The sequence below is a fragment of the Panthera onca genome, chromosome B3, assembly GCF_046562875.1.
Source record: "Panthera onca isolate mPanOnc1 chromosome B3, mPanOnc1 haplotype 2, whole genome shotgun sequence".
Classification (NCBI taxonomy): Eukaryota; Metazoa; Chordata; class Mammalia; order Carnivora; family Felidae; genus Panthera; species Panthera onca.
This window is the reverse complement of record NC_138344.1, coordinates 33,945,365-33,973,361: the sequence shown is the minus strand read 5'-3', so window position 1 is coordinate 33,973,361 and position 27,997 is coordinate 33,945,365. Positions and strand designations below refer to the sequence as shown.

General features: G+C 45.2%; 1 protein-coding gene across 5 annotated transcripts in view; it reads left to right on the top strand.

The window, feature by feature from the left end:
• The window catches only part of THSD4 (thrombospondin type 1 domain containing 4), a 571,917-nt gene extending 550,828 nt beyond the window's left edge, over window positions 1-21,089 (top strand). For 4 of the 5 annotated variants that reach the window (XM_060620985.3, XM_060620986.3, XM_060620987.3 and 1 more), the window contains 3 exons: window positions 6,661-6,840; window positions 7,901-8,045; window positions 13,750-21,089. In XM_060620985.3, coding sequence (XP_060476968.1) covers window positions 6,661-6,840; window positions 7,901-8,045; window positions 13,750-13,892 — 468 coding nt within the window. In that variant the 3' untranslated portion in view covers window positions 13,893-21,089. The remainder of the gene's footprint in view (window positions 1-6,660; window positions 6,841-7,900; window positions 8,046-13,749) is intronic. The other variant, XR_009606663.3, reaches the window with a different exon arrangement.
• Window positions 21,090-27,997: the final 6,908 nt, after the last annotated feature.

The window sequence follows — 27,997 nt, the reverse complement described above, 5'->3', positions numbered from 1 at the left end:
TGTCTATAAAATGCTGCTAATGACCGCACTGTATGAGGTTCTTTTTAGAAGAAATGAAGAAGGAAATGTATATAAAGAATGCAGTGCATTTGCTTGCCATACAACAAATACACTCTACATCATAGCTGCCGCTGCCATTATTATCGACAGTAAAGTTAGTTTTGTCTGTATTTCTGTATTTGAGTGTCAGAAGCACAAATAGATAGGGTCCAGCAGTACTACCTGTGGGGATATATGCAAAGGAAGCAAAATCAGTGTCTCGAAGAGATACCTGCACCTTTGTGTTCGTAGAAGCATTATACACCATAGCCAACATCTGGAAATAACCTAAGTGTCTGTTGAGACGTGGGTGGATAAAGGAGATGTGATACATATAACTGATGTAGGATAGATATTATTCAACCATAAAAAAGAAGGAGATCCTGCCCTTTGTTGCAACACAGGTAGATAGACCCGAAGGCCATCAAATAGGCCAGACAGAGAAAGACACTGCATGGTGTCACTTACATGTGGGATCTGAAAAAAAAACCTGGAACTCAGAGAAACAGCAGAACGGTGGCTGCCGGGGCCTGGGGGTGGGGGTGGGGTGGGGAAAATAGAGAAAGGTGGGTAAAACAGACAGACTTTCGATTGTAAGATAAAAAAAGTTCTGAGGATCTAATGTATAACACGATGAGGATAACTGATAATACCGTATCATCAAAATTTGCTAAGAGGATGCAATGTAAGTGTTCTCACACACAAAAGAGAGAAATATGGGAGGCGATGGAGGTGTTGATTAGCTTGACTGTGGGAATCCTTTCACAATGCATATGTACATCAAACCATCATGAGTACATTTTAAATTTTTTTTTTATGTTTATTTATTTTTGAGACAGAGAGAGACAGAGCATGAACGGGGGAGGGGCAGAGAGAGAGGGAGACACAGAATCTGAAACAGGCTCCAGGCTCTGAGCTGTCAGCACAGAGCCCGACGCGGGGCTCGAACTCACGGACCGCGAGATCATGACCTGAGCCAAAGTCAGATGCTTAACCGACCGAGCCACCCAGGCGCCCCATGAGTACATTTTAAATATATTACAATTGTTGTCAATTATGTCTCAATAACAGGAGAAAATAGAAGCTCATGTAGAAAAAGTTGAGGCTGTTCCTTATAAAGAACAGATAATACCAAATGCTTTAAGAAAGCAACTGAATTGATCAATTGATTTTTTTTCCCCCTCAGTGTTCCAGAATTGAACACAGGCTCCCTAAGAAAATGTGGAAAAAAGATCATTCCTTCTTACTGCCCCGTTATGATTAACATTAGTACTTTGAGCTCTTGGGCCCCTAAGCATTTGGCTCTCAGGGCTGGCTGGTTCTCCCAGACGTTTTTGGCTGATGATCCTGATTTATACATTATCAGGACCTCTGGCTCCATATAGAATTTTATTTCTTTTAAGTATCCTTAAAAACAGACCCTGAAAAAATGGACTGCCCCGTCCTTGTAAGCTGATACAACCCCCTTGGAAAGCAGTTTGGCCATAAAAGTCAAGAACCATAAAAATGTTCATTTGCCTTAACCAGTCACTCTGCTTCTGGGGATTCTTTTTAAGAAAATAATTACCAGAAGGGGGGGCAAAAAAGGCATTTTTTAACAGAGGTGTTCATGACAGCAGGGCACGTAGGGATATTATGGTATATCATAACTCATTAGAATATCATGTAACAACAACAGTGATAATTAGGGAGACGTAGAAAGTACACATGATATAGTGGCAAGTGAAAACCAGAATATGAAAATACATGAATGTCATCTCAGCCGCTTCAAAGAATAGGGTTTTATATGAACAACATGGGGAAATGTTTTCTTCTCAAGTTTCCTTTAATGTTTTTATAATACAAACTGTAAAATATAGAAAATTCAGAAAGAAAGAGAATCCAAGTACTTCCAGTGCTACCCGAGTGGGTATCAGAGGCAGATAACACCTGATAACTGACCCCAGCCCTATTTCTCTGTAGTTCTTCTGACTCGGGGCAGTCAGCTTAACCTCTGTGGGCCTGTTTCCCCATCCAAACATGAGGATAAGAATACCAACTAATAAATAGTAGTTCCCTTTTCCCCATGGTTATGATTTTGTCTGCCGGCTATTTCTGTGTCATTATTGATAGCAAAACACTTAGGGCGTGGGACCTGAATCCCAAAGATAATTCAGAAGGAGCTGTGTTACACAACGTACCCACAGAAACCGAGGCAATGGGAAGAGCCCTATGGGAAATTGTAACAGCCCTCACATGGTGAGGATGAGCAGTACAATTCAACTCGAATGTCTACCAATCTCCCAAGACGAGAGGGGAGCAGGACTCAGGGTCCTTTTTCCTGGCAGGCCTCCTGTTGACTCCTGACCTACTCAGAGAACTGAGAGTGATGTGAATCTGGGTGAAGGCAGTGTTTGTTTCTGCCAAGATTAGAAACAGAATTTATTGCCCTGTTGTCCAAAAGGGTCAGGACATGACTGAATGTGACAAGGTTTTCGTTCTGGATTTATAAGGATGTTGGGGTCTGCTGGCACCTCCATACCCTGGGAATCTGATGTTGTCCCCAGAGAAAATGAAGTAGAGCATGCTTATTTATTGAAACTAAAATAAAAATAAATGTTGCTTCCATCGATGTGGTTTGAACGATAGTTGCATCTGGAACACCCCACTAGCCTGGTCACAGTGAATTGTCCAGGGGGGACGTGTAACCCAAGCCAAGCCAAGCAGAGTTTTTCTCTGGGACTTTTAGTGTGGGCTTAGGGGGAAGAGACTCCCTGGGAAGTCGTGAGCACGGGTGCTAGCAGCGGCCTTGTTGAGGCTTGTGGAGCAAGCCAATCCAAGAGAAGGAGACCTGTCAAGCTTAAGGAGTCTCTTTTCTACCTGCAGCCAAAGTAGCCCAACTCCTACTCAGGGTATTCCACCAGTATCTAGATCAGTGCCTAGACGCATCACAGATGTTTCCTATCTTCCCCGCCAGTTCTGGGTTTACTTCCCCTGTACATTGTCTTTGTTCTGGGGGGGTCTTTCACAGTCTCTAGCCATTGAGAGCAGCCCTCTTGTCTGCCTATCTGTCTGGATTTCACGGGCATCTTGAGCAGATATCTCCACTCTCATCTGGTCTTGGATCAGTGATCCGCCAATGTACAACTGCAGGAATTCTTCGGGTGTACAAACACACATAATCGCTCCCACTGCTCAGTGGAAGTAGTTATCCCTGTTAAATACCACTTGCTCTTCTAGGCTTTTTGCCATGAATTATATTTTACCTGATATTTGCATTACTCTCATTTCTCGTTGTCGAATTTCACCTGGTGCATCTTCGTCACCTTCTTATGTACTTTTCCGAGGTATGCGTTTTGTAGGCAAGACTATATTTTTACCCAGTCTGCAAGTCTCTGTAGTTTTGGTTTGGTGTGGTTTGGAGTTGTTTTTAATGTTTATTTATTTTAAGAAAGAACAAGAGGGAGTGGGGGAGGGGCAGGAAGAGAGAGAATCCCAAGCAGGCTCCATGCTGACAGTGGATCTCACAGTGAGATCACAACCTAAGCTGAAACCGAGTGTCAGACACTTAACCAGCTGAGCCACCTAAGCACCCCAAGCAAGTCTCTGTTTTTTTAAGAATTAAAATTTAACCATTCACATTTATTGCAATCAGTTATATGTTTGGACTTTCCCCTGCCATCTTAACTTGTGTTTCCTGTTTAGGTTATTGCCATGCTTTCTGGGTCTGTTTCTTCTTAACTTTCTGCACATTTGCATTGATTAGGTTTCTCTAATTCCATTTTTCCCTCTAACATTTTGGAAGTTATAAATTCTATGTTTATTCATTTGGTAATAACATTCAAATATTTAGCAGTTTTTAAAGTTTTATGTTTCTATCTGTGTTATCTATAACTACATCTTCCCCCAAAAGAAAACAGAAACCTTAAGTCCTCATTTATTTATCTCCACTTTCTCCATCCACAATAGCTCCCAAAAGATCTTGAGATCATCTGGATCCAGCTCCATATTAATTTAACTAATTTTATAGAAAATACTGAACATTGAGAAAATTTAGGTTTAAAAATAGCTTTCTCCCACCCAAAGGTTCTTTTTATTGAAATATAATTCACATACCATAAAATTCACCCTTTAAAAAATTTTCTTTAATGTGGATTTATTTTTGAGACAGAGACAGAGCATGACCGGGGGAGGGGCAGAGAGAGAGGGAGACACAGAATCCGAAGCAGGCTCCAGGCTGTGAGCCGTCAGCACAGACCTGACGTGGGGCTCGAAATCACCAACTGCAAGATCATGACCTGAGCCGAAGTCTGACGCCCAACTGACCGAGCCACCCAGGCGCCCCAGAATTCACCCTTTTAAAAGTATACAATTCAGTGGTTTTTAGTATATCCACAAAACTGTACAGCCACCACCACTCTCTGATTCCAGAACATCTTCATCATCCCTGGAAACCCCTGTATCCATTATCAACAACAGCTTTTGCCAACTTCTGCTTTATGTCCTTGCTGGTGTGTCTTCTTCCAGGTTCTTTTTTATCTGGTTAGAGACCGTTAGTCAGTAAGTCTTTCAAATAGGATCATGAGTGGTAAGTTTCTGAGCCATTGAAAATCTGAGAATGCCTTCACTTTGCCCTTTGACAGTAGGGGCAGATGTCTTTACTGTCAGGCACCCGGGCACAGTCAGGCCAGCCCAGCTGTTCCTGGTCAGTACCTTAGCGGCCACTCTCTCCCTGCCTTGAGTCCTCTCTCCCGCTCCTCATATTCCTTCTCACCCAAAGCACCTGAACTCTCCTCCTTGCCAGGCATCCTCCTGCGTGTGCATTTGGAACTATGATGTGCTTCTTCAATTTAGTCTCAGCTGCCTTTCACCGTTCTAGTATCCCCCATAACTTCCGTTCCACCAAGGATGAGTATCCTTTCCTGTTTTCAAATGCTATTTTGTGCATGCACACGTATATTACACCCCCTCCCGCCCCTGCCATACACACATACATTCACTTGTTCCTAAAGCAAATATTCTGCCATTTCTGGGCATTGAGGGTAGAAGGCTGAGCTATGTACTCATTCTCCCTTAATTACCTAATCTCTTCAAGGACTTTCTAAAAATAGCATCAAATAACTTCAGGTTTTGGTCAAGGTTTGTACTCTGCTATTCTGCCAAGCACTCAGTACAGACACAGACCCTCAGAGCAGTCATGGCGGGGAGGAGTCTTTCTGATTAGGTTTCCAAACCGCCACTTTGCAAGTGAGACAGTAGAGCCATGGGGAAGTGCAATATCTTGGCTAAAGTCACAGAGCTATTGAGTGACCATGTCTGGACTAGTTTCCACGTCTCCTATTCCGCCCTTGCTTTAACACACACACTCACGCCTCCTGCAGGGGAGGCCAGACCTTTGCCTGGCAGCCTGGTCAGGCTCCTCCCCTGCCTCCGGTGCTGTCATTGTCTGCAGCATTTGTAAGAAAGGGACAAAACCTGAATATACTCCAAATCAATCATAAACTAACGTGGAAAAAAATAGGAAAAACAAACTAAGAAGACGTATTCTCTGGATGTCTTATGAGGATGCCCCGCCCACCCAAAAAGATGCACAAAGGGGAAATTGCTGAGGGTGATGCTTATGATGTCCTGTGTGCTTAATTCATAGTCTGTTGGTTTGGGGTTTGTCTTTTTCTTCTGTAGATATGTGTGGGTTTTCCCCCGTTTTTTTAATTCGATTATGTTCCTGCATACAGACAGTAAAGGTAAAGTTAAGAGTTTCAACTGAAGAAATTATTAGAGGCTCTTATACAGGTAGTAGATTATTTAAAGTCTCTAGAAGAATATAGATCACAGTTTAAAATTTTTGTAATCAAGAAGTGTTAAGAGTCAACCAAACGTGAACAGAAAACATTTTACAAAGTAACAGATACTTAAATAGAATAATTGGTGAGCAGTTATATGCATCGTCTTCGTGGAAACTAACAAAATACGCCAATACATGTAATTGTCTGACCACCCTCTTTGTGTGACTACCCCCTGCACACTTCCCACCAAGCTGGGAAGTGAAAGGCTTGAACTCCAACGTCAAAGCTTCCTGCTGGCCACCTGTTGGGAGGGGAGGGTTGACCACAGGGGGCATTGTCCCCAGTCTTGGATCTTCTCACGTTTGTGCATCCCAAAGAATTTTAATTTAGCCCTTCATCCACAGGTGTGTGGGCTCTAAGAGACTACTTCATTCCCAGTACCCACGCGCTGCGACCTGGCAAAGCCATCAGAATGTTGGTTCATTGTTTTACAATGAGCAGTGTCAGAATCTACTGGACAGGGACAACCAAATTGACAGGCTGATGTGTTCCTGCCTGTGTGCCCGGGGAGGGGTTATATAAAAGAGGTGGTCTAAAAGAAACCGTTTCAATCTCACCACAGAGGGCACCACAATCCTGGCGCTGTGATAACCCAGGGCACCTACTCTCCATTCCAAACACAGAGCTGTTAGGAAAATTGGAATCCACCTGCAACTTTTCGTCCAGTCATATTTTCCAGGTGCCGTTGGGCTCATCCCCACTGAACTGATGATAAAAAGCACTCAAACAGACACCGCTGGATGTTCTCGTCCCCTTTCTGTCATGTGACACCCATCCTTCTCTGATATTTCTCCAGTGTTCCATCGAGTGTGGGAGCGGGACCCAACAGAGGGAGGTGATTTGTGTTAGGAAGAACGTAGACACCTTTGAAGTGTTGGACCCATATGAATGTTCCTTCCTGGAAAAACCCCCCCGCCAGCAGTCATGCCACCTCAAGCCTTGTGGGGCCAAATGGTTTAGCACAGAATGGAGCATGGTAAGTCATGGTGCTCTTTATAGACATCACATTAGCACATCGTGCTTTTGTTTTCCTCCCATAGACAGCCAGACCACCTACTGCGTGCAGGCACTGGGCTCAGCCCTGGAGTAGATTCCCTACAGTGACCTACTCTAGACAGTGGCTGTTGGGGCCTGCTTGGTGGGAGGAGCCAGAGGCTGGGACCCTCTTGATCTCTAAACTGAAGAGGCCATAAAGCAGTGACTCTCAATTTGATTTATTTATTTTTTAATAATTTTTTTATGTTTATTTTTTTTTTAATTTTTTTGTAATGTTTATTTATTTTTGAGAGAGACAGAGACAGACTGCAAGTGGGTTAGGGGCAGAGAGATAGAGAGACACAGAATCCGAAGCAGGCTCCAGGCTCTGAGCTGTCAGCACAGAGCCCGACGCGGGGCTCAAACTCACGAGCTGTGAGATCATGACCTGAGCCGAAGTCGGTCGCTTAACCGATTGAGCCACCCAGGCACCCCAATAATTTTTTTTAATGTTTATTTATTTTTGAAAGAGAAAGAGAATGCAAGTGGGGGAGGGGCAGAGAGAGAGGGAGACACGGAATCTGAAGCAGGCTCCAGGCTCTGAGCTGTCAGCACAGAGCCCAGTGCAGGGCTTGAACCCACAAACCAGGAGATCATGACCTGAGCTGAAGTCGGACACGTCACTGACTGAGCCACCCAGGCGCCCCATCAGTTTTAGTGTGTGCAAAAGAATCAACCAGCATTTTGTTTGGAAAGACCGGATTCTGGCTCCACCCTAGCCAAGTATTTTGTATTTTGAACAAGTTCCTTAGGTGAGTTGGATGCAGGTATCCTTGGACATTCTGAGAAATGCTGTTGTACAGGGGACGTGGTTGGGGTATAGCTGGGACATAATTGGCTGTGAGTTGATGGTTGTTGATGCTGCTGGACGCATGGGAGTTTGTTTTAGTATTTGGTCTCCTTTTGAAGATGTTTCAAATCTTCCAAAATCTGCGCCTCCAATGTGCTAGGCTAATGGGCTGTCAAAAATCTCTTAACGCTCTCCTTTTGTCGCCATGCAGTGCTCCAAGAGCTGCCAGGGTGGCTTCCGGGTCCGGGAAGTGCGCTGCCTGTCAGATGACATGACCCTAAGCAATCTCTGTGACCCTCAGTTGAAACCAGAAGAGAAAGAATCTTGTAACCCTCAGGACTGTGTCCCTGAAGTTGGTAAGTAGGGATTCCTTTCTAGGAGAAAGATACATCCTTCTTAAACTCCATCAAGTTCTCTGGTATGAAAATGCCAAGCCCATCTAGATCTCTCCATGACCTTGTGCATAGTCATGGAGTTCAGGGGGTCAAAATACTTTCAGTGTGATAAGTTTCACAGTTTAAGATGACTGTTCATAGCAGGGATGGTGATCCAAAACACCCTCCAAACTTAAATGCGAACTGATTAAAATGCTAATGGTTTCAGAGATTCGGTTCCATTATCTTTAAGGTCAAAGTAGTGAGAGTTCAACTTTTAACTGTGGGAACAAGTCAGTGTAAGGAAGAAAATTAATAAGAAAGGTCTAAATCTATTTTTTTAATGTTAAATAATAATTAAAAATAAGAAAACCTTGGTATAGAACATAAAAGGAAATGTGAATGGATAGAGAGACTAACTGTTCCTGGGTGGGAACACTCAATACTATAAAGAGGATAAAATAAGGTTCATGGGGTTCAGCATATAATATGTTCAAATAGATTGCCAGGGCTCCTGGGTGGCTCAGTTGGTTAAGCATCAGACTTCCGCTTAGGTCATGATCTCACAGTTTGTGAGTTTGAGCCCTGCGTCAGATTCTGTGCTGACAGCTCAGAGCCTGGAACCTGCTTCGGATTCTGTGTCTCCCTCTCTCTGCCTCTTCCCCATTTTACTTCCCTCTCTCTCTCTCTCTCTCTCTCTCTCCCTCCCTCCCTTTCTCTTTCAAAAATAAATAAACATTAAAAAAAATTTAATATATTGCCTTATCATATACTTGAACATATTATAAAACTACATAAATTAAAACTATATGCTACTGATTCAGGAAGAGACAGGCATATCAATGTTATAATACATAATTCTGAAACAGATTCCTTTATACCAAGGAAGCGAAGTATGATAGTCTAATATTAAGGAAGTACGGAAAGGAGAGATCTCCACTGTATTCAGATAGTTGAAGATCCATTTGAAAAAACAAAGAAAAGCATCTTAAATCTTGCCTTATGCCATATAGAAACACAAGTGCCTAATGGATTGAAGATCCTTACATAAAAAAAAAAACATACTGTAAAAATGCCAGAGAAAATGTATCTCAGAGTTGGTTAAGTCTTCATAAACTAGACCCAAAACTCAGAGGCCTCATTGCTGAATGTAAAAACATAATTAATTAAAAACACTTTTCTGTTAAGAACATTGTATTAGGGCTCTCTAGAGAACCAGAACCAATAGGAAAGATAGACGGATGGATAAGTGGGTAGGTAGACAAAAGATGACAGATAGATAGATGATAGATGAGAGAGAGAGAGAGAGAGAGAGAGAGATGGATAGATAGATGGATAGATAGATAGATAGGTAAAGAGAGAAAAGAAGGGAGAAATGAGTAATTGGTTTACATGACTGTAGAAGCTGAGAAGCCCCACAATCTACCTGTCACAAGCTGGAGACTCGGGAAAGCTGCTGGTGTAATTCAATCTGAGTCTGAAGGCATGAGAACCAGGGGGAGCTGATGGCGTGAATCCCAGTCCAAGAACTGAGATGACGACATGAAATGTCCAGCTCAAGCAGTGAGACAGAAAAGGGGCAAAGTCCTCCTTCCTCTGTTTTACGTCCTGTTCAGGCCTTCAGTGGATGAGGCCCATCTGCAATGGGGAGGGCCACCTGCTTTACAGGGCCCGTCAGTTCCAATGCAACCTCATCCAGAAACACACCCGGAAATCACTTTCAATCTGGGCTCCCCATCACTAGTAAAGTTGACACACAAAATGAACCATCACAGACATCATAACCCAAGTTGAAAGAAGCAAAGAAAGGAAAAGAGAGAATGAGGAACGATTGTGAGACAATGTGAAATATACCTTACTGCAATGTGACACAATCAATATGAGAGGAAACCGTCCAGCCAGGAGCCAGAGCCCAGAGTGACAGAAGTACCATTGCCGATTCATACACACAAACATGTTCACCTAGATGTCGCCTCCATCAACTTACTTACATTGGCAACACATAATTAAAGCATTCATTTAAATGTGGATCCTAAATTGTTAGGTAAATTGTTTTTTAAAAAAAGTAATGCAACACTGGAAAGAAAAGTTGTGTATATAAACTTGTCTACTTGTCTCGGGCCAGCCCAAGGTAATTAAAGACAGCCAAAATTACCAGACCCATAGAATTGATTATACAGTTTGCAGGCTGGGAGTGATTGGTATAAACAGTTCGTGTGTTCTGAAGGGCTAGCCCTCAGCTAGCAGACATCTCCTCCAGGTTTCTAACTAATTTGACGTGATAGAAATTTTTTACCAGTCTGCTTTGCTCTTTTCCACTTGTCTATGATGTCTTTGCAAGGACAAGAAAAAAAACCGTTTAGTTTCCAATTATAGAAAATTCAATTCAGGAAAAGGGAAACTATGAGATTTAACAAAAGAGAAAATGTAGGGGCGCCTGGGTGGCGCAGTCGGTTAAGCGTCCGACTTCAGCCAGGTCACGATCTCGCGGTCCGTGAGTTCGAGCCCCGCGTCAGGCTCTGGGCTGATGGCTCGGAGCCTGGAGCCTGTTTCCGATTCTGTGTCTCCCTCTCTCTCTGCCCCTCCCCCGTTCATGCTCTGTCTCTCTCTGCCCCAAAAATAAATAAAAAAAAAGTTGAAAAAAAAAAAATTTAAAAAAAAAAAAAAGAGAAAATGTAAGCAAAACCGTGGTATTCTTTCATATGCCTCAGATTGATCCCAATCGACACCATCAGAGCTAAAGGTACTAAAAATGTCCAGGCTGTGAGCCAGAGTTACGAAGCACAAAGTGTATCCCAGACAGTTGCACCCAGCAAGAATCTATATACACTGAGAGAGCAAAGATGGCTCGGGTGCACATTTGGTTATAATGCTCGAGAAGAAAATAGTGTGTGAGTACATGGGCAAATGTATGCTGTTATCAGGTTTTTGAAATCTACATACATTTTTATAATCTTTCACTTAATTCCAGAGAGCCGTTACTAAATCACCTCACAACTGACCGTATCTTAGAATCAAAGAATCAAATAAATGCCACTCAAGCAGAGTCAAATCCTTAATATACATAAAACTCACACAAATTAGTTTAAAGAGATAAGAGGGGCGCCTGGGTGGCTCAGTCAAGCATCCAACTTTAGCTCAGGTCATGATCTCACGGTTCATGAGGTCAAACCCCGCGTCAGGCTCTGTGCTGACAGCTCAGAGCCTGGAGCCTGCTAAGGATTCTGTGTCTCCCTCTCTCTTTCTGCCCCTCCCCCGCTTGTGCTCTGTCTCTCTCTGTCTCACAAAGAAAAGAATCCCTATACCTCTGTACCTTTCCTTCAGTTTTGCTGTGTACGTGACAAGACAAGTGATCCAATTTTATAAAGGATAAAAGATACGAACAAACATAGTGGAAGAGGCAGAGTTAGTAATCAGCTTCACTAGCACATCAAAAAGGCAAATTTTAAAAATAATGGTAGTCTGTGTTTTTCCCTAAGACTGGAAAACTTTTAAAAATTGGACAGTATTCACTGTTGGCAAAGTTGTGGGGGGAATGTAATCTTCTGGGAGAACTTTGGCACTATCATTCAATACATAAAGTATTCGGTGTCTTTGACTCAGTGACTCTGCTTCCAGAAATTTACACTCAAGCTTTGCTCTCAAAAATGTATGGATATGCACATACATGAGGAATAGGGCTCGGAAAATTGTGTAGAATTGGTAAGTGACTGAATTGTAGAATTTCTTGTGACTCATAGAAATCGGAAGCAATTACATTTCTACCGGGAGAAGGAAATGGCTGATTATGCTACTGCACATAGGACAGAATTGACGTCTTGAAAAGAATGTGGTAAAGCTGTATGTCATGATGCATAAATGGATTAAATATACTTGTGAGGCATATCAAAAAGCAAGCATCTGAAATTATGTCAGTTATTTTCCTGATTAATCTGTAAGTTCAAGCAACGTTAATCAAAACCTAGACAGGGCTTTTCATAGAAAAATCTAACAGTGTCTAAAGTTTACACAGAAGAGCAAAAGCAAAGAAATAATAATAGGCAAGGTGATTTTGATAATGACCAATGTTGGGGAACATATCCTACGATGTATCAGGAGATACTGGCACAAGGATAGGTAACTAAACCAAAGGAACGGAATAGAGTTCCCCCTATACACTCAAGCATAGCGTGGCTTGTGATACATGGGCAAAGTTAACATTACGAATCTGGGGAGGAAACACGAACGTTCAGTTAATGGTAATGAAACAGTTGTTTACCCACAGAGAAAAAAATCCAAATTGAATTCCTCCTTGTCACCGCACATGCCCACACATCAGTTCTGGGTGAATTAGGGAAATAAACGTGAAGAGAAATTTTTGTAACTTTTAAATGAGAATATGCGGAAATATGTCTATTAGCATAGGGAATCATTTCTTCGATGAGAAACACAAATCCCAAACCACAAAGTAAAATGTTATAATGCCTATTATATTAAAAATAAAATCTATTTGCCAATCAACACTAGGCAAACTGGTAAGAAAGGCCTCAGGCGTGGAGAAGATATTTGCAACACATACAATGAACAAAAAGGATCAGATCCATTATATGCAAAGAATGTCCTTGAATCATTTGTTTTAAGTTAACCAAATTAGCAATTGGTCAAAGGATGGGAAAAGCAATTCACAGAAAAGGAAACTCGAATGGCCAGTATGCGTATGATGACGACACGTTTGACCTCTTTTGGGGATAATATCACATCCGCCAGATCAGCAAAAAGATGTGGCACAAAGGGAATTCGTCTGTACCACTGACAAAAATGTCGGTTGTTGCACCCACTTGGGAGAGCCATCGGATGGGATCCAGTAAGTTTGCATCTACCTTGTGACCCGGCAGGACCCAGAGAAGGGGATGTGTAACAGTTGTTGAAAGGAGCAGTGTTTGCGGTCTTCAAAAATTGAAAACAACAAATGGATCCATAAGTTGCGGCACGTACGATGAAAATGAACTCCCGCAGAGCATTCATTAAACATGAGCGAATCACACAAAGTCGACGTAGAGCACGTCGCCAAGGAATATATACAATCTGCATCTTTTTTTTTTTTTTTTTTTTAAGTTTAAATGCCACATAGTGATTGGGGCACGATCATTCACAGCTCGCGTATGAAGAAAGGATTGGGGATAATAAATACCAAATGTGGGGTTTGATGACCTCAGGGGCAGGTGAGAAGAAAGGGGACATGGCTGGAGTGAACTCTGGGAACTGTGTCTCTGCTGGGGAGCAGGGAGGACACCGTCCATTCTGTTACCATGTTTAAAAAGAAAAGATAGGGGCGCCTGGGTGGCTCAGTCGGTTGGGCGTCTGACTTCGGCTCAGGCCATGATCTCGCGGTCCGTGAGTTCGAGCCCTGCGTCAGGCTCTGGGCTGACAGCTCGGAGCCTGGAGCCCGCTTTGGATTCTGTGTCTCCCTCTCTCTGACCCTCCCCTGTTCATGCTCTGTCTCTCTCTGTCTCAAAAATGAATAAACATTAAAAAAAAAATTTTTTTTTTAAAGAAAAGATAAACGTAAGCTCCTCGCCCACCCTGCACCTCCCATGGGTACTAAAGCAGGACCAGGATGGAAAGCCAAGTCCACTGTCCTTTCTCTTCCCATGGGTCCGGGCTGGCTCTGTGCTCAGAGAGTCTTTTCTGTTCTCTTCTGCTGCAGATGAAAACTGCAAGGACAGGTACTACAACTGCAACGTGGTGGTCCAGGCGCGACTGTGTGTCTACAACTACTACAAGACGGCCTGCTGTGCCTCCTGCACGCGTGTGGCCAACAGGCACCCGGGCTTCCTGGGGAGCAGATAACACGCCCGCTCCGCGGCAGTCGGGTGGTCGGGGAGTCTGTCGGCGGTGGGACTGGCTGGCCGCTGCTCCGCCAGAGGCTTCCAGGCCGCCAGCCAGGGTAGTCACCACCCCACCTTCGGCAAAGCGGACACGTCGTGCCCAGGAGCCAGGCCACGGTTGTCCTTTAGCGTCACCATAAACTGATGATCCCTCCTTGGGAAACCTGGTGCCTGGTAAGGTGCCATCTGAAAACCACGCAGTGGGGGGCGGGGTGCATGTAGCTCTCAGTCAACTCCCGTGCCAGCACTTTCTAAGTCACTGAAGGGGCGCTGCCTCGTCCATGGTGCGACTGCCCTTTTCAATATCGGGGCCCCTTGGGGAGTCAGAAGAGGCAGCTCCCACCCCGGAGCCCCACCAAGCCTTGCTGAGACGCCTGCTTCCCACTGTTACCTCAGCCTGGCTGTGCCTATTTTTATTCTCAAAGACATTAGGCTTTTTCCTGCCTTATGACACAAATATCTCATGTCAATATAGTGCTTTATTGTTTCACAGGTGTATTCACAGGTAGTAGATCATTAGCGGCCCTCGAAGCCCCAGAATGGAAGCCAGGGAACGAATCATTATCCCCATTTTACTGACAAGGAAACTGAGGCTCAATTTGTGTAACTGACCTGCCAGGTACATTCACCCGTTCGGTGGCAGAGTTGAGTCCGACCCCTGTCATCTGACCATAAAACTCACCCCAAGGCCTGCCCAGAAGCCTTAGGTCTACAGGACATGGCTTCATTTCAGACTAAGTGACTGAGAAATTTCCCCGCTCAGCAAACAAAACCCAGTTTTTGAATTCTTTCCTCTGGCTAAAGGTCAAGACTGTATCCACTGCACTCTGTTGTTTCCAAAGTCCGTTTCTGTTTGTCCCTTCCCTGACAAAGTCACAGATCCTCATTACAGGACCCTACGCAGGTTTTGTTAAACCCCGTCCTTAACGGAATTGTCCATGAGACAAGAAAGTCAATGGGGTAGCAAGGTGATGCCTGAAATTCTGAATGCATTCCCCAGTGATATGTGTCCTCCCCCCCCCCCACCCCAGGGAACTGCACACCAGGGTCCCTTTGGCCACGGAGCCCTTGTGTCATATCTCTGGGCTCTGGGCTTTCCCTCCTTTCGCAGTCACTTCTGGGATGTTCACCACACATCACCCAGTGGAGAGTCTAACCAACGTGTCTCAGCATAAAACCTGTGTTTATATTAGAAAGAATCTCCCTTTGGTTTTTCCAGTTTGATTTATGGGTTTCTGTTTTGACTTCCCATCCCTCCCTCCCACTGTGACTCACAACCTATACGCACCATCCCAGACTTGAGCACTAAGATCTGCATTCATATAGCAGCCAGAAGGGTCTCCTTCAGTGGGCTCCTTCAGTGACAGCCACAGTGGCAGGATCCTCCCCGATGCCCTTCTCCTGACTCTGCAGTTCTAGAGGGCTCAGGCTGCAAGGGGGATGCAGTGCATAGGGAAAGGTAAACCACCTAAAAAGCCAATTAAAAAGAATATATATATATATATATATATATGGTTGACCCTTGAACAGTTAGGGGGCTTAGGCTGCCAGCCACCCTCTGTGCAGTCAAAAATCCTTGTGTAGCCTTTGACTCCCCAAAAACTCAACTACTAACAGCCTGTCATTGACTGGAAGCCTTACCCATGACGCAATCAACTCATATTTTTACGTGTATTGTGTATTATATACTATATTCTTACAATAAGGTAAGCTAGAGAAAAGAAAATGTCATTTAGAAGAATCACAAGAGCAGCACCTGGGTGGCTCAGTGGGTTAAGATTCCAACTTCAGCTCAGGTTGTGATCTCACAGCTCATGGGTTCAAGCCCCACATCGGGCTCTGTGCTGACAGCTCAGAGCCTGCAGCCTGCTTCCGGGTTCTGTGTCTCCCTCTCTCTGCCCCTCCCCTACTCGTTCTCTCTCTCTCTCTCTCTCTTTCTCTCTCTGTCTCTCTCTCTCTCTCTCAAAATTAAACCCTAAAAAATGTTTAAAGAAAGAAAAGAAAAATCACAAGAAAGAAAAAATGCATTTACAATACTGTACGGTATTTATCGGAAAGAAAAATCTCTGTATAAGCGGACCCATGAGATTCAAACCCACGTTGTTCAAGGGTTTTATATTCTTTCACCAATTAAGAAAAACTTCAGGCTTAAACAAACCGTAAGCTTATAGAAAATCTGTCTTATTTAGTACCGTGGTCCTGGGCTTATTTCCCTTTCAAAGCAAACCTGGATTCTCAGTAACTGAGTTTCTCCCATGAGGCCTTTAACCCAAAAATCTGCTAATTTGACGGTCACTTAAAGCTTTTGGAAACAGTATCGCCAGCCCACTCTGACACACTGTGTTCAGTTGCCACTACCCCTGGGCTTTCAGAAATTCTGTGTGACCTTTCGTTGGGTCTTATTCTCTTCTTGGAGAGCCCAGCCGCCATTTTGCAAAAGCACACCCTTCTCTCCTCATCTGTACACAGTGTAACTCGTGCAATGAGCTGCCGGGCAGAGACCCCGGTTCCCATGCCCACCAAGCAGAGCAGGACCAGAGAAGCCAAGCATTCGGGTGGTTTCTGTCCAGAGCCCTCTCTCTCCCTGTCACCACCTACTTTTGCATTTTGTCACAAGAGAAGTGTTGCCTTCATGCAGCTGCTCTCAGACCTTGCGGAACAAGCCCCCGATTGGAAGGGTCCCTTGGAGGAAGCTTTCTTTACATGCTGGAGGGTGGAGGGCAAGATCAGTGGGTCAAAGAGCAGAAAGGCTGATTTCACTCAAATTGAGGGGAAACCTTGGAGCCATCCAGGCTGCCCCGCAGAGGTCTGGACCACCCTACATGGGCGACTTTCCATCCTAACGGGGGTTTCTTCATCAAGCAAGTCACCACCCCAGGGTGGTCCAACTCTAGATTCTCATGACTGGCTGCATCAATGCTGGCTTTGTCTCTTTGACATCTCTTTGGTGTCCTGGGGCCCCCAAACGTTACCTAACAGCTGTGCTAGAGACCGTGATCTTCCTGTGAGAATGGCCATCCTGCCTCTGGCGGAATTGAGTAGGAGCAAATGGGTCAGTCCTTTGTCTTCAGGGAGAAAACGTACCTAAACTAAGCGTCTTTTTTCTTTTCCAACAAATCGTTGAGCCGTTCTTGGAATTCATTTATTCCAATGGAATGGAAAGGTTATAAGTTACTAGAACAGGGGGTTTAGCGGCTTATTTGTCTTTGAAATCCAGTTTTCACTCATTTCCTGGTTTATTGTATCAACACCTGAATGCCTTTGTCCTTGGCACAACACTTATGATAAGGTCCCTCAGTGTTTCCAGCGATAAAGTTCCTGGAGGGGGTCAGAGGAAAGCTCATCTTTTGATGATTCTCCCCGCAGATAGGTCTCTTTCTCCCTTTCCTGGCACTCCCTTATTTCACCCTCCTTCTCCCATTATCTGCCGGCTCCTTCTCCGCCCACTCATGTTCCCTCAACCAGGGACGTGCAGAATTGAAAGTTCCATTTTAATTCTGCTTTTCTTCTTCCTGTGTACTGAATCGCCTCGTTCCCTGCCCTGAATTTTAAAATTAGACGAATTGAAGATGTTCTATGTTTTTCTCACAAAAGCCAACAATCTCCAAACAGAAGGAGTTTGCTACTTTACTTCACCCATTGCAAAAAGGAAAGTGTTTTCCTTGCAGTCCAGGCAAAGGACATTCAATGCACTCCAGTCTCCCACCTTCACGCTGACTCAGATTCCCCCGCCCCAGAATAGCATAGGAGAGACACTAAAGAAAGCTTGTCAACCTGGCCACTAGGTGGAGACGGGAGTCAGCTGAGCACTTTACAGGTGCGTCTGGGCCACTGCCCTCACGCTAGTAAGGAAACCAAGAGGAGTGAGGCTTGTCCCCACCCTCGAGGAGCGACACTGCTGGCAGGAGCTCTCAGAACTGTCCCCATCTGTCCCTTTTCCCCTTGCCTCTCTGCTCAGGGCTCTTGGAATGTTGTGACTGCTTCATTTCCTTGAGTACATGTCATCTGCTTATCCTCAAAGTCTTTAGCATTTGACACTTGCCTTTAAAAAGAATGGCCTTGGGGCACCTGGGTGGTTCAGTTGGTTAAGCGTCCAACTTCTGCTTAGGTCATGATCTAGCAGTTGGTGGGTTCGAGCCCCGCATCCAGCTCTGTGCTGACAGCTCAGAGCCTGGAGCCTGCTTCTGATTCTGTGTCTCCCTCTCTCTCTGCCTCTCCCCTGCTCACACTCTGTCCTCTCTTTCAATGTTTAAATAGACATTAAAAGGGGCACCTGGGTGGCTTGGTCAGTTAAGCGTCCGACTTCGGCTCAGGTCACGATCTCACGGTCCGTGAGTTGGAGCCCTGCGTCGGGCTTTGTGCTGACAGCTCAGAGCCTGGAGCCTGTTTCAGATTCTGTGTCTCCCTCTCTCTCTGCTCCCCCCCTGTTCATGCTCTGTCTCTCTCTGTCTCAAAAATAAATAAACTTAAAATAAATAAATAAATAAATAAACATTAAAAAAAACTTTTTTAAAGAATGGCCTTACCAAAGAGGTGAACAATGGGTGGGAGATACTAAGTTTATTCTCAAGTTGACAGAGAGAGAAATCTGGATAGGACTAGTACCTTTCTAAACCAGTGGCTCTCCTTTTTTTTTTTTCAATACAGTCATTTTAGAATTTGAATATTGGTTTTCTAGTGTCGAAGGTATAAATATAAGCGATAAAAAGATAGATGTCTTTCCTTAAAACAGATTGAATAATCAAACCTGAAGGAACCTGTATCAGTCTGGCAGGTGGAGGCCAACATCTGACCCTTCCCATATCTTTATATGGCTTTGATGGGAAGTTGGACACCTTACTGATGAAATTGGTAGATGACATGAAATTGGTGACAGTGACAGGCTCGGGATCCAAAGAGATCTGGGAGACTAGAACAAAACCCGGATCTTAGGAATTCACGAGGAAGCAGCATAAGTCTACCTTTGGATTTAAAAAACAAAACAAAGCAAAACTAGACTGGGGTGCCTGGGTGGCTCGGTCAGCTCTTGATTTCGGCTCAGGTTCCGGTCTCTTGGTTCCTGAGTTAGATCCCCATGTTAGGCTCGGATTTTCTCTCTCTCTCCCTCTCTTTCTACCTCTTTCTCTCCCTCTTTCTGAAAATAAATGAGTAAAAAACCCAAAACTATACAAATACAAGGTGGAGGAGACGTGAGAATTCCAGTTGACTAAGCTCAGTGAGTCAAGAAAGGGGTGGAGGCTCCCCTCCAGCACCCCACCCCCCACCCCCACACACGCACAAACCCGAAATGAGACCCTCAGGCTACATGAGGAGAAAACATTGGTGACAGTCTGCCACATTGCGTTGTGATTGCTGCAGCCACACTTGGAGAGTATTGGTAGTGTGTAACATTCAGATGAGCACGCCCAATCCTGAGGAGGGGCGCACACAGTTAGGAGCGGTGGAGAGGACGTCATGAGAACGTGTAGCCTGGAGAAGAGACATGGGGCAGTGTTGTAAGGACAGTGACCCTAAGACCAGGAAGTAAAAGCAGACTTGAGCTCCCGGAGAAGAACCAAGGTGAGAGCTCCCTGAAGGTAGAGGGCTCTTCCGTTACTGGGAGGTCTCAGTGGAGGTTGAATGGCCATTTGTCAGGGATGCTGGAGAGGGGATTCAGGCGCTCAGCTCGGGCAATATGATGTCTAAGGTCCCTTCGGAGTCTAGGCTTTGGTGATTCTGTCGGTAGAGCAGCTTTGAGTGATTCACCTGGTCTGGGATGGCAAGTACATGCACGTGGACTTCCCATTTCTGGGTCCCCCATTTTGAACCCAGTGGTGCATCCTCACCTGAGCTGAATGTGGCCTCATATCTCAGAACCACTAGCAACTTGGCCAAAGCTGCCCTGTCAAGTCCTGCTTTGTAGACGAGTAACCGAACATTCCGATGGCTAGTTCTCTGCCCAGGGAGGGTCACACACCTTGTTGGGGAAGTATCTTGACTAGACTAGGACCCTCCAAATACCTGCTCTCTTTCTCAACTCGCCTCGCTTTACTGCACCTTTACTGGAGCAAAGTAATTCTCTCCACCCCGAACCATCCCACACTCCTGGTTCTGTTCAGTGGGTAACAGTTGGAGAATCGATGTGGCCACGAGAGGGTGGGAACTCGCAGCCAACTTTCTCAGCATCTCCCAGAGGGTGAGCCCCTTGCCTCAGTGAGAGGAAAGCCATTCTGTTACATAAGCGAACTTCCACATCCTTGACCCCTGGTTCAGTTTGACAGAAGGATATACTTTGTTATAACTTATTATTTTGTTCTTTGTAAATACAAGATGTTTATAGGAAATGTGTATTCTGAACTGTATGGGCAGAATGAGTCACTACACCAAAATAGTTCTATTATTTAGAATATGTTAATTTTAAAGGGACCTAATAGGTATTTATTTACATATGCAATCCACATTTGTGTAAAATCATTTGATCCTACTAACCCAGCTTCCTGCAAAGTTGCTACATGATGCCTTATTCTAAGTTCATAGTTACGATGTAGTATCCTGACTAGCCAAATTCTTTGGGTTTTAAGATCGAATATAAATTACTCTGCTTTTTGACTCGTTCAGGGAGGGACTTTTACCCCTGGCATTGTACCTGACACAAGCCTGTCTGCATCGCCACCTTTCCATCTTAAATATTATGTTTGCTCATATAATCTGCCCTCTCCTCGTCCCAACTGGAGAAGGAATCAGGAGGGTTTTCTTCGTCCCTTCTCTTCGTCTTGCCTCCTTCGTAGGCTCGCCAACACTGACTTGCTCGGAAGGCTTGGTCAGAGCAGTGGGTGAGGCAGGGTCCACTGGCAGGGGCTGGGAGGGGCTTAAAGAGGTGTGGCTCCTTCACAGCTCTGACCACACCTCCAGGATCGCCGCTGGGACCGCTGGGGTAGGGGCACTGGGCTGTCCCGCCACCTGCTTAGCCAGGAGCAAGGAACCTACCTACTAAATATAAATACTCCACTGTCACCATGTCGGCCTTACAAGTGTTAAATTATTGTTTAAGGAGGTGAGGGGGAGACGGTGAATTATGTGAGCAAATGCAGTCTGTTTTCGGCAAAAATGACAACTATTTTTGTGTATGACTAATTTATTTTTATTATTGTAAAGATGCAATAAACTGGTTAAAAGATGAGCTTTGTGAACACATTTGTGCTTTCTCGGGCCTGATTCCATGTCAGCTCACGTTGCTTCAAGCAGCCCCTTTTAAAAAAGAACCAAGCCCTGGAGCGGCCCCGTTGGCTTGTCTTAATGGCTCTGAGCGCTCTGCACAGGGCGGGGCCGCTTCGCCACAGGGAACACCTTGGCTACAAAGCACCTTAGCTTCACCCTGGTCCTCAACCTCGGCTGTATGCTAGAATCGCCTGAGGAGCTTCAGATAAAATATTCAGGCACGTGCACCCCCCGGGATTGCACATTTGCGGGTATTTCTTTAAACCTCCCCCAGGAGACAGGAAAGACTGGAGCCCACTGTGCAGATTCCATCTGGTTCGTCTCTCAACCCAATAAGCCCTCCTCCAGCTCCCCTTGGGCTGACTTCACCTTGGTCTTGAGTTTAGCCAAGTGTTTGACAAAATCTGTCAGGTTCTCTTGGTGCATAGGAAAGTGAAGTATGACTTAGGTCAGAATGCCCGGTGAGAGCCGTCCCGGACTAGAGAGTCTCTGGAGGAGTCTGTCCTTGACTCTGTCCTGCACAGTATTGCATCAGTAACTCTCAGAAACTTATTATGTTGCCTGAAATGTGCTTCCCACACCTCCCACCCACCTTTTCAGCCTGGAACATCTCCACGTATATCCTCTCTTCTTTTTGATTATGGTAAAATTCACTTAACATAGAACCCACTATGTTAACCGTTCTGAAGTGTACAATTCACCGATTTTTAATACAGTCACAGTGTGGCACAGCCATCACTGGAACATTCTCCTTAACCCCTAAATTCCATTTTTTTCTTCAACACCAAAACCAGAAGTCTACCATGTGCCAGACACTGAGCTGAGGGTTTTTATTAAGTCTTCATAGCAGACCTAGGAAGTTGTAATGTTATCCCCTTCTGGAAACAAGAGCGTTGACACTCAGAGGGGTTCAGTCTCCAGCTACCCCTCGGTGGCTCTAGGGTTCTACAGTCAGCTCCCCGTCGAGGCGGGCTCTGCCTCTTCCAGCTCCATTTCAGCGGGGCCTGGCATGTTCTATGGTCCCAGCATATATTAGTTCCACTCTCTTTTCCCACGTCAACTCCAACCTATGGACCTAACTGCACAAGGACTAGATGGTGTGCTTAGCTGTTGATGAAAAACTGTAGGATCCCCAGGCTCAATATGACCGACGGGATAATAGGCTACATTTGAAGATGCACAAATGAAACCAAGAGAGAGGCAACAATTCCACCCTGTTCAAGGGGGTCAGACCCAAGGTGGAAACCTCGGTCTCTAATTTTAGGCACCACACGCCATGCAAGCTCATTGACCATCAGGCAAGAGCCCAGATGATGATGACCAGGATAGCAGTGGGAGGGATCTGGAAAGGAAAATGTCTTCCGCCCTCTCCAGACGTCTCAAGGGCAGTTAAGAGCAGAAAAGAAACTGGATACTTCCAGCGGGTCAGCAGAGAAGACACAGCGAGTCAGGCGTGATTCCATGATAGGGAGGCTTAACGATCGGGAAAGGTTTTTCAACAGACGGTGAGACCCTCAAAAAAGAGCAACCAGGAACATTTGAGCGTAGGGAAAATTCAAATATGGAGTGTATTTAAGATGATGCAGTTGAATCCATGTAAAACTTCTTGGGTGTGATGTTAGTGTTTGGTCAAGCAGGAGTAGGTGCCTGCGGCTGTATCTAGGGATCGAGGTCACGATGTCTGCAATTCACTGTCAGGTAGGTCAGAACACGTGTGTGTGCGTGCACATGGGTGGAGAGCGAGCGAGCACGTGCAAATCAAGCAAAATGCACTTTGGTGAGTAGCAGTGAAGGGTATGAGGTATTCGTCATATTATGCTTCTCTGAGGTTTGAAATTTTCTAAAAGAGACGGGTGCAGGTAAAGAACCTCATCAGCACCGAGGCTGGGAGACACACCCATTTACTGAGCACCTGCAGTGTGCCACATGTCCCCTAGGTCCTTCACATCCCATAACTTAATCTCCATGGCAACGCTGCTGAGCAAGCGCTTCATTTTGTGGCCACTTTATGGATAAATAAATTGGGATTCAAAGAGAGTAAGTAACCCGACCAAAGACAGGATTATTGGGTGGCCAGGGGCGGTCTCGGGTTTTCTGTAGACCTCATTGTGTAATGAGATCAACTGGAACTTTTGTTTGTTTCAGTGATGCTGGGACCCCCACTCCCAGATATTCCAGTTGATTGGGGTGAGAACCAGGCATCGGTGGGTTTAAGGCATTCGCAAGAAATTCTAGCTCGGGCCGAGAACCCCCAAGAATAGCGCATCTCCCTCTTTAACGTGTGTTTGCATCACCTGGGCTCTTGTTAAATTTAGGATTCTGAGCCGGCAAAGGCTGGGTGGGACCTGAGATTCTGTATTTCTAACAAGTTCCTGGGGAAAGCTCTTGATTAGAAAATGAGGCAATCAACACTTTAAGAAAGTTGCAGATTTTCTTGTTTTTATTGACAAGCTGAGCACATGACTCCTGACACTCTTTATAAAAGTCTTCTATAAAATTCAGTTTCTTGGACTTAATCTACCAGTTTACCCCTTCAATCAAGGACATTTAAGGCTCTGAAATTCTTTTAAGCCTTCGTGCTCATGTGTCATACATGACTCAGTTTTTTCAACCAGAAAACCTGTGTATCATTTGGGCTTTCTTTGGCCACATGTAAAAGAAAACCTGACTATACTGACTTGGGGAATTGTTTTCATTTTATAACAAGAAGTTATAAAAAGTTTCAGAGCTCCTTTGCAGTTCTCTTGGCCTCTTGCTCGTGGTTACAAGACAGCTTCTCCTGCTCCAGCAATCACATCCACCTTCAGCAGAGGAAGGAGGAAGGACAGGTGCAATTGCATTGGCCTCCATCTACCAAGAAAGCTAACACTTTCCCAGAAACCCTTCCCATAACCAATAGGCTTCCACTTTGGTCTCATTGGCCAAAACAGGCTCCATGGCCATTCCTAGCCACAAAGGAGGCTGGGAAGATGAAGGGTCATCATGACTAGTGTGGACCAGTCAGGATCCACCACTGGGGGCTGGACACACTGCTGCTCTGGGCACAATTGGGATTCTGTGAGCAGAGACGCAGGAGGGGCCAAACATGGATGAGGCCACCAATGATGTCCGCCCTTAGCGAGTGCCGACTTCCAGACCGTAGTGATGGAAGTTCAAACACACAGCCTCGGCTCATCTCTGGCCTATTAGAGGGCTACTCCTTCAAATGGGCTTAGGCTGTCCATCTCGTTTATTCAACAAGTACTTCCTGAGCACACACTGTGTGCCAAGCACTGCTTTGGGCACTGGGGATACATCAGTCCCGTGGACTTTACAAAATGCTGTGCAACCTGGAACATTTGCAGATAGGGAGACGCCCACAGGGTTCGGACGGAGTGGATGCGGCCAGGCTTCTGCAACGAGCTGCAAATAAACGGACATCAGATTTGGCTCTCAGCTTTCTAAGAGCCGTAACGGGTATTACTGTGCGGGCTCTACTTAATAACTGGCAGGGAACTCACGCTTAGCCTTGTAAGGGTTAAGTTGTAGCGTAAGGCTAACGTGCAGCTTGAAAAATAACAGCTTTGGGGCGCCTGGGTGGCTTGGTCGGTTAAGCGTCCGACTTCGGCTCAGGTCATGATCTCACGGTACGTGAGTTCGAGCCCCGCGTCGGGCTCTGTGCTGACAGCTCAGAGCCTGGAGCCTGCTTCCGATTCTGTGTCTCCCTCTCTCTCTGACCCTCCCCCGCTCATGCTCTGTCTCTCTCTGTCTCAAAAATAAATAAACGTTAAAAAAAAAAAAAAAGAAAAATAACAGCTTTGTTCTGACACTGAAGGTCAAGAGATAACAGCCTTGCTTTACTCTTGTAAATTATGCTTCATACTCTTGTAAATCAGGCTTCACCAATGAAGGAAACAAAAGCTCAAAGAAAAGAGCATCAGAGGCAAGGTCAAGGAGATCCACTGGTTGCAACTTAGCGGCAAAAAGTCTAAAATAATCACCCCATCCAGCAACTGTTTCTAACTCGTCTGGGAACTGTTTCTCTGTTCTGTTCCCAGGTGATGATAAAACGATGTGATCGGCCATGAAAACTCTGTACCCTGGCTGTTCGGGGCCGCACTCTCACCAAGAGTGTTTGTCCCGATCGGTCGGCCTTGCCTCTCGTAACAAACTTTGCTGTGACTGTCACTGGTGCCCGTAACATTCTGTTTCAGGAGTCGTGTGGATGCGACAGCCTCCTCCGCGTGGCAGTATTTAATACGTGGAGCCATCCTGACAGCTGGGTACTATTCTCTCCATTTTACAGCTGGGGAAGCCAGGTCTCACCAGTTTAGGAAATTTACTCACCATCACACAGCTCCTGGTGGCTGAGGAATTCGAACCCAGGTCCATCTAACCTTCATTGTTTGTGCTTGTTCCTCCACGTGGCACTGGCCCTCCGCAAGAATTGCATAAACGCATCTGCAAGACGAAAGTCCCTTTAAAACTAAACGTGGGCCAGAACTTACTCCCTGAGCGTGTGGTGTGCGTCACAGAGGTTGTTGCTGATCACCGTGGCTTCACAAAGATTCTCCGGCTCCAGGTGGAGAGCCCGGGGACATGCTTCTCTGACAGTTACACACAAAGACACACACACACACACACACATACACACACACACACACCATTGCCTCCAAGGAAGCACCTCTACTTCTCTGTCCTGCTTTCCCGAGTGGATTCCAAACATTTGTTTTTCTAAGCCCAGAGGCAGTCCTGTTTGGAGGCCAGCCAGGGTCGGAGGGGCACAGCAGTGAGACACAAAAGATCAAATTGACCTGAACTCGACACCCTCAATCAGCCTCTACTCTCACCCAGTCAAGACAGAATTCTTGGCTCCTCACCTGAGTCCCGGAGGGGCCTGACTTCTGTCATCTTTGCCCCGCGGCTCACATGAGCTCGGACTCTGACGCCCCTCACACCCAGTTTACACTCTCAGGTAATGACCCTGTTTGTCTTATCTGTTGCCGCGTAACAGACTATCCCCAAAACTCAGTGGCTTCAAACAGCAACTATTTTCTTATTTCTCACAATTCCATGGGTCAGGAATTCAGGGCCCACTGAGGACGGCTCCTTCTCCGGGTGAGGTCCACAGGGACTTGGGCTTCTTGAACGTGGCAGGTGGAGAAGGAAGAGCCTGCAAGAGAAAGAGAAAGCTGCCAGGTCTCTTAAGGCCTGGACTTGGAAGTCCTAGGCATCACTCCTGCCTCTTTCTGTTGGTTAAAGCCTGCCACAGGCCTACCCAGATTCAAGGGAAGGGACATAGGCAGATCCCTCAACCTGTTCCTGACCTCACAACTCAGGCATTCTCCCTTGGAATTCACTTTTTTTTTTTGAGAGAGAGAGAGAGAACACATGAGAGGGGGAGAGGAGCAGAGGGAGAAAGGGAGAAAGAATCTTAAGCAGGCTCCACACTCCGTGTGGAACCCAAAGCAAAGCTCAATTCCATGACCCTGGGATCATGAGCTGAGCTGAAATCAAGAGCCGGATGCTCAACCAAGTGAGCCACCCAGGCGCCCTGAAGTTCACTTTTTTTTTTTAATTTTAATTTTATTTTATTCTTTTAATTTACATCCAAGTTAGTTAGCATGTAGTGCAACAGTGATTTCAGGGGTAGATTCCTTAGTGCCCCTTACCCACTTAGCCCATCCCCCCTCCCACAACCCCTCCAGTAACCCTCAGTTCGTTCTCCATATTTATGAGTCTCATCTGTTTTGTCCCCCTCCCTGTTTTTTTATTATTTTTGTTTCCCTTCCCTTATGTTCATCTGTTTTGTCTCTTAAAGTCCTCATATGAGTGAAGTCCTATGATTTTTGTCTTTCTCTGACTAATTTCACCTAGCATAATACCCTCCAGTTCCATTCACTTAGTTGCACATGGCAAGATTTCATTCTTTTTGATTGCTGAGTAATACTCCATTGTGTATATATATATATATATATATATACACATATATATATACCACATCTTCTTTCTCCATTCATCCATCGATGGACATTTGGGCTCTTTCCATACTTTGGATATTGTTGATAGTGCTGCTATAAACATTGGGGTGCACATGCCCCTTAGAAACAGCACACCCGTATCCCTTGGATAAATGCCTAGTAGTGTGATTGCTGGGTTGTGGGGTAGTTCTATTTTTAATTTTTTGAGGAACCTCCATACTGTTTTCCAGAGTGGCTGCACCGGTTTGCGTTCCCACCAGCAGTGCAAAAGAGATCCTCTTTCTCCGCATCCTCGCCAACATCTGTTGTTGCCTGAGTTGTTGATGTTAGCCATTCTGACAGGTGTGAGGGGATATCTCATGGTGGTTTTGATTTGTATTTCCTGGATGATGAGTGATGTTGAGCATTTTTTTCATGTGTCGGTTGGCCATCTGGATGTCTTCTTTGGAAAAGAGTCTATTCCAGTCTTTTGCCCATTTCTTCACTGGATTATTTGTTTTTTTGGGTGTTGAGTTTGACAAGTTCTTTGTAGATTTTGGATACTAACCCTTCATCTGATATGTCATTTGCAAATATCTTCTCCCATTCCGTCAGTTGCCTTTTAGTTTTGCTGATTATTTCCTTCGCTGTGCAGAAGATTTTTATTTTGATGAGGTCCCAATAGTTCATTTTTGTGAAATTAACTTTCTATCACCTGCCTTTATGCCTCCCCAGTCATGACAGTCATTCATTCACTCATTCAACAAATGTTTATTGAGCACCTACTCTTTGCCTGATACTCTGCTAGGGGGTGAATATGTAGCAGTATACCAAGTGGAATAAGAGCTCAGAGAGGTTACGTGCTCATGGGGGAGGCAGAAAAAAGACGTAAACAGGTAACTGATGTGTGGCATGTCAGTAATATGTCAGC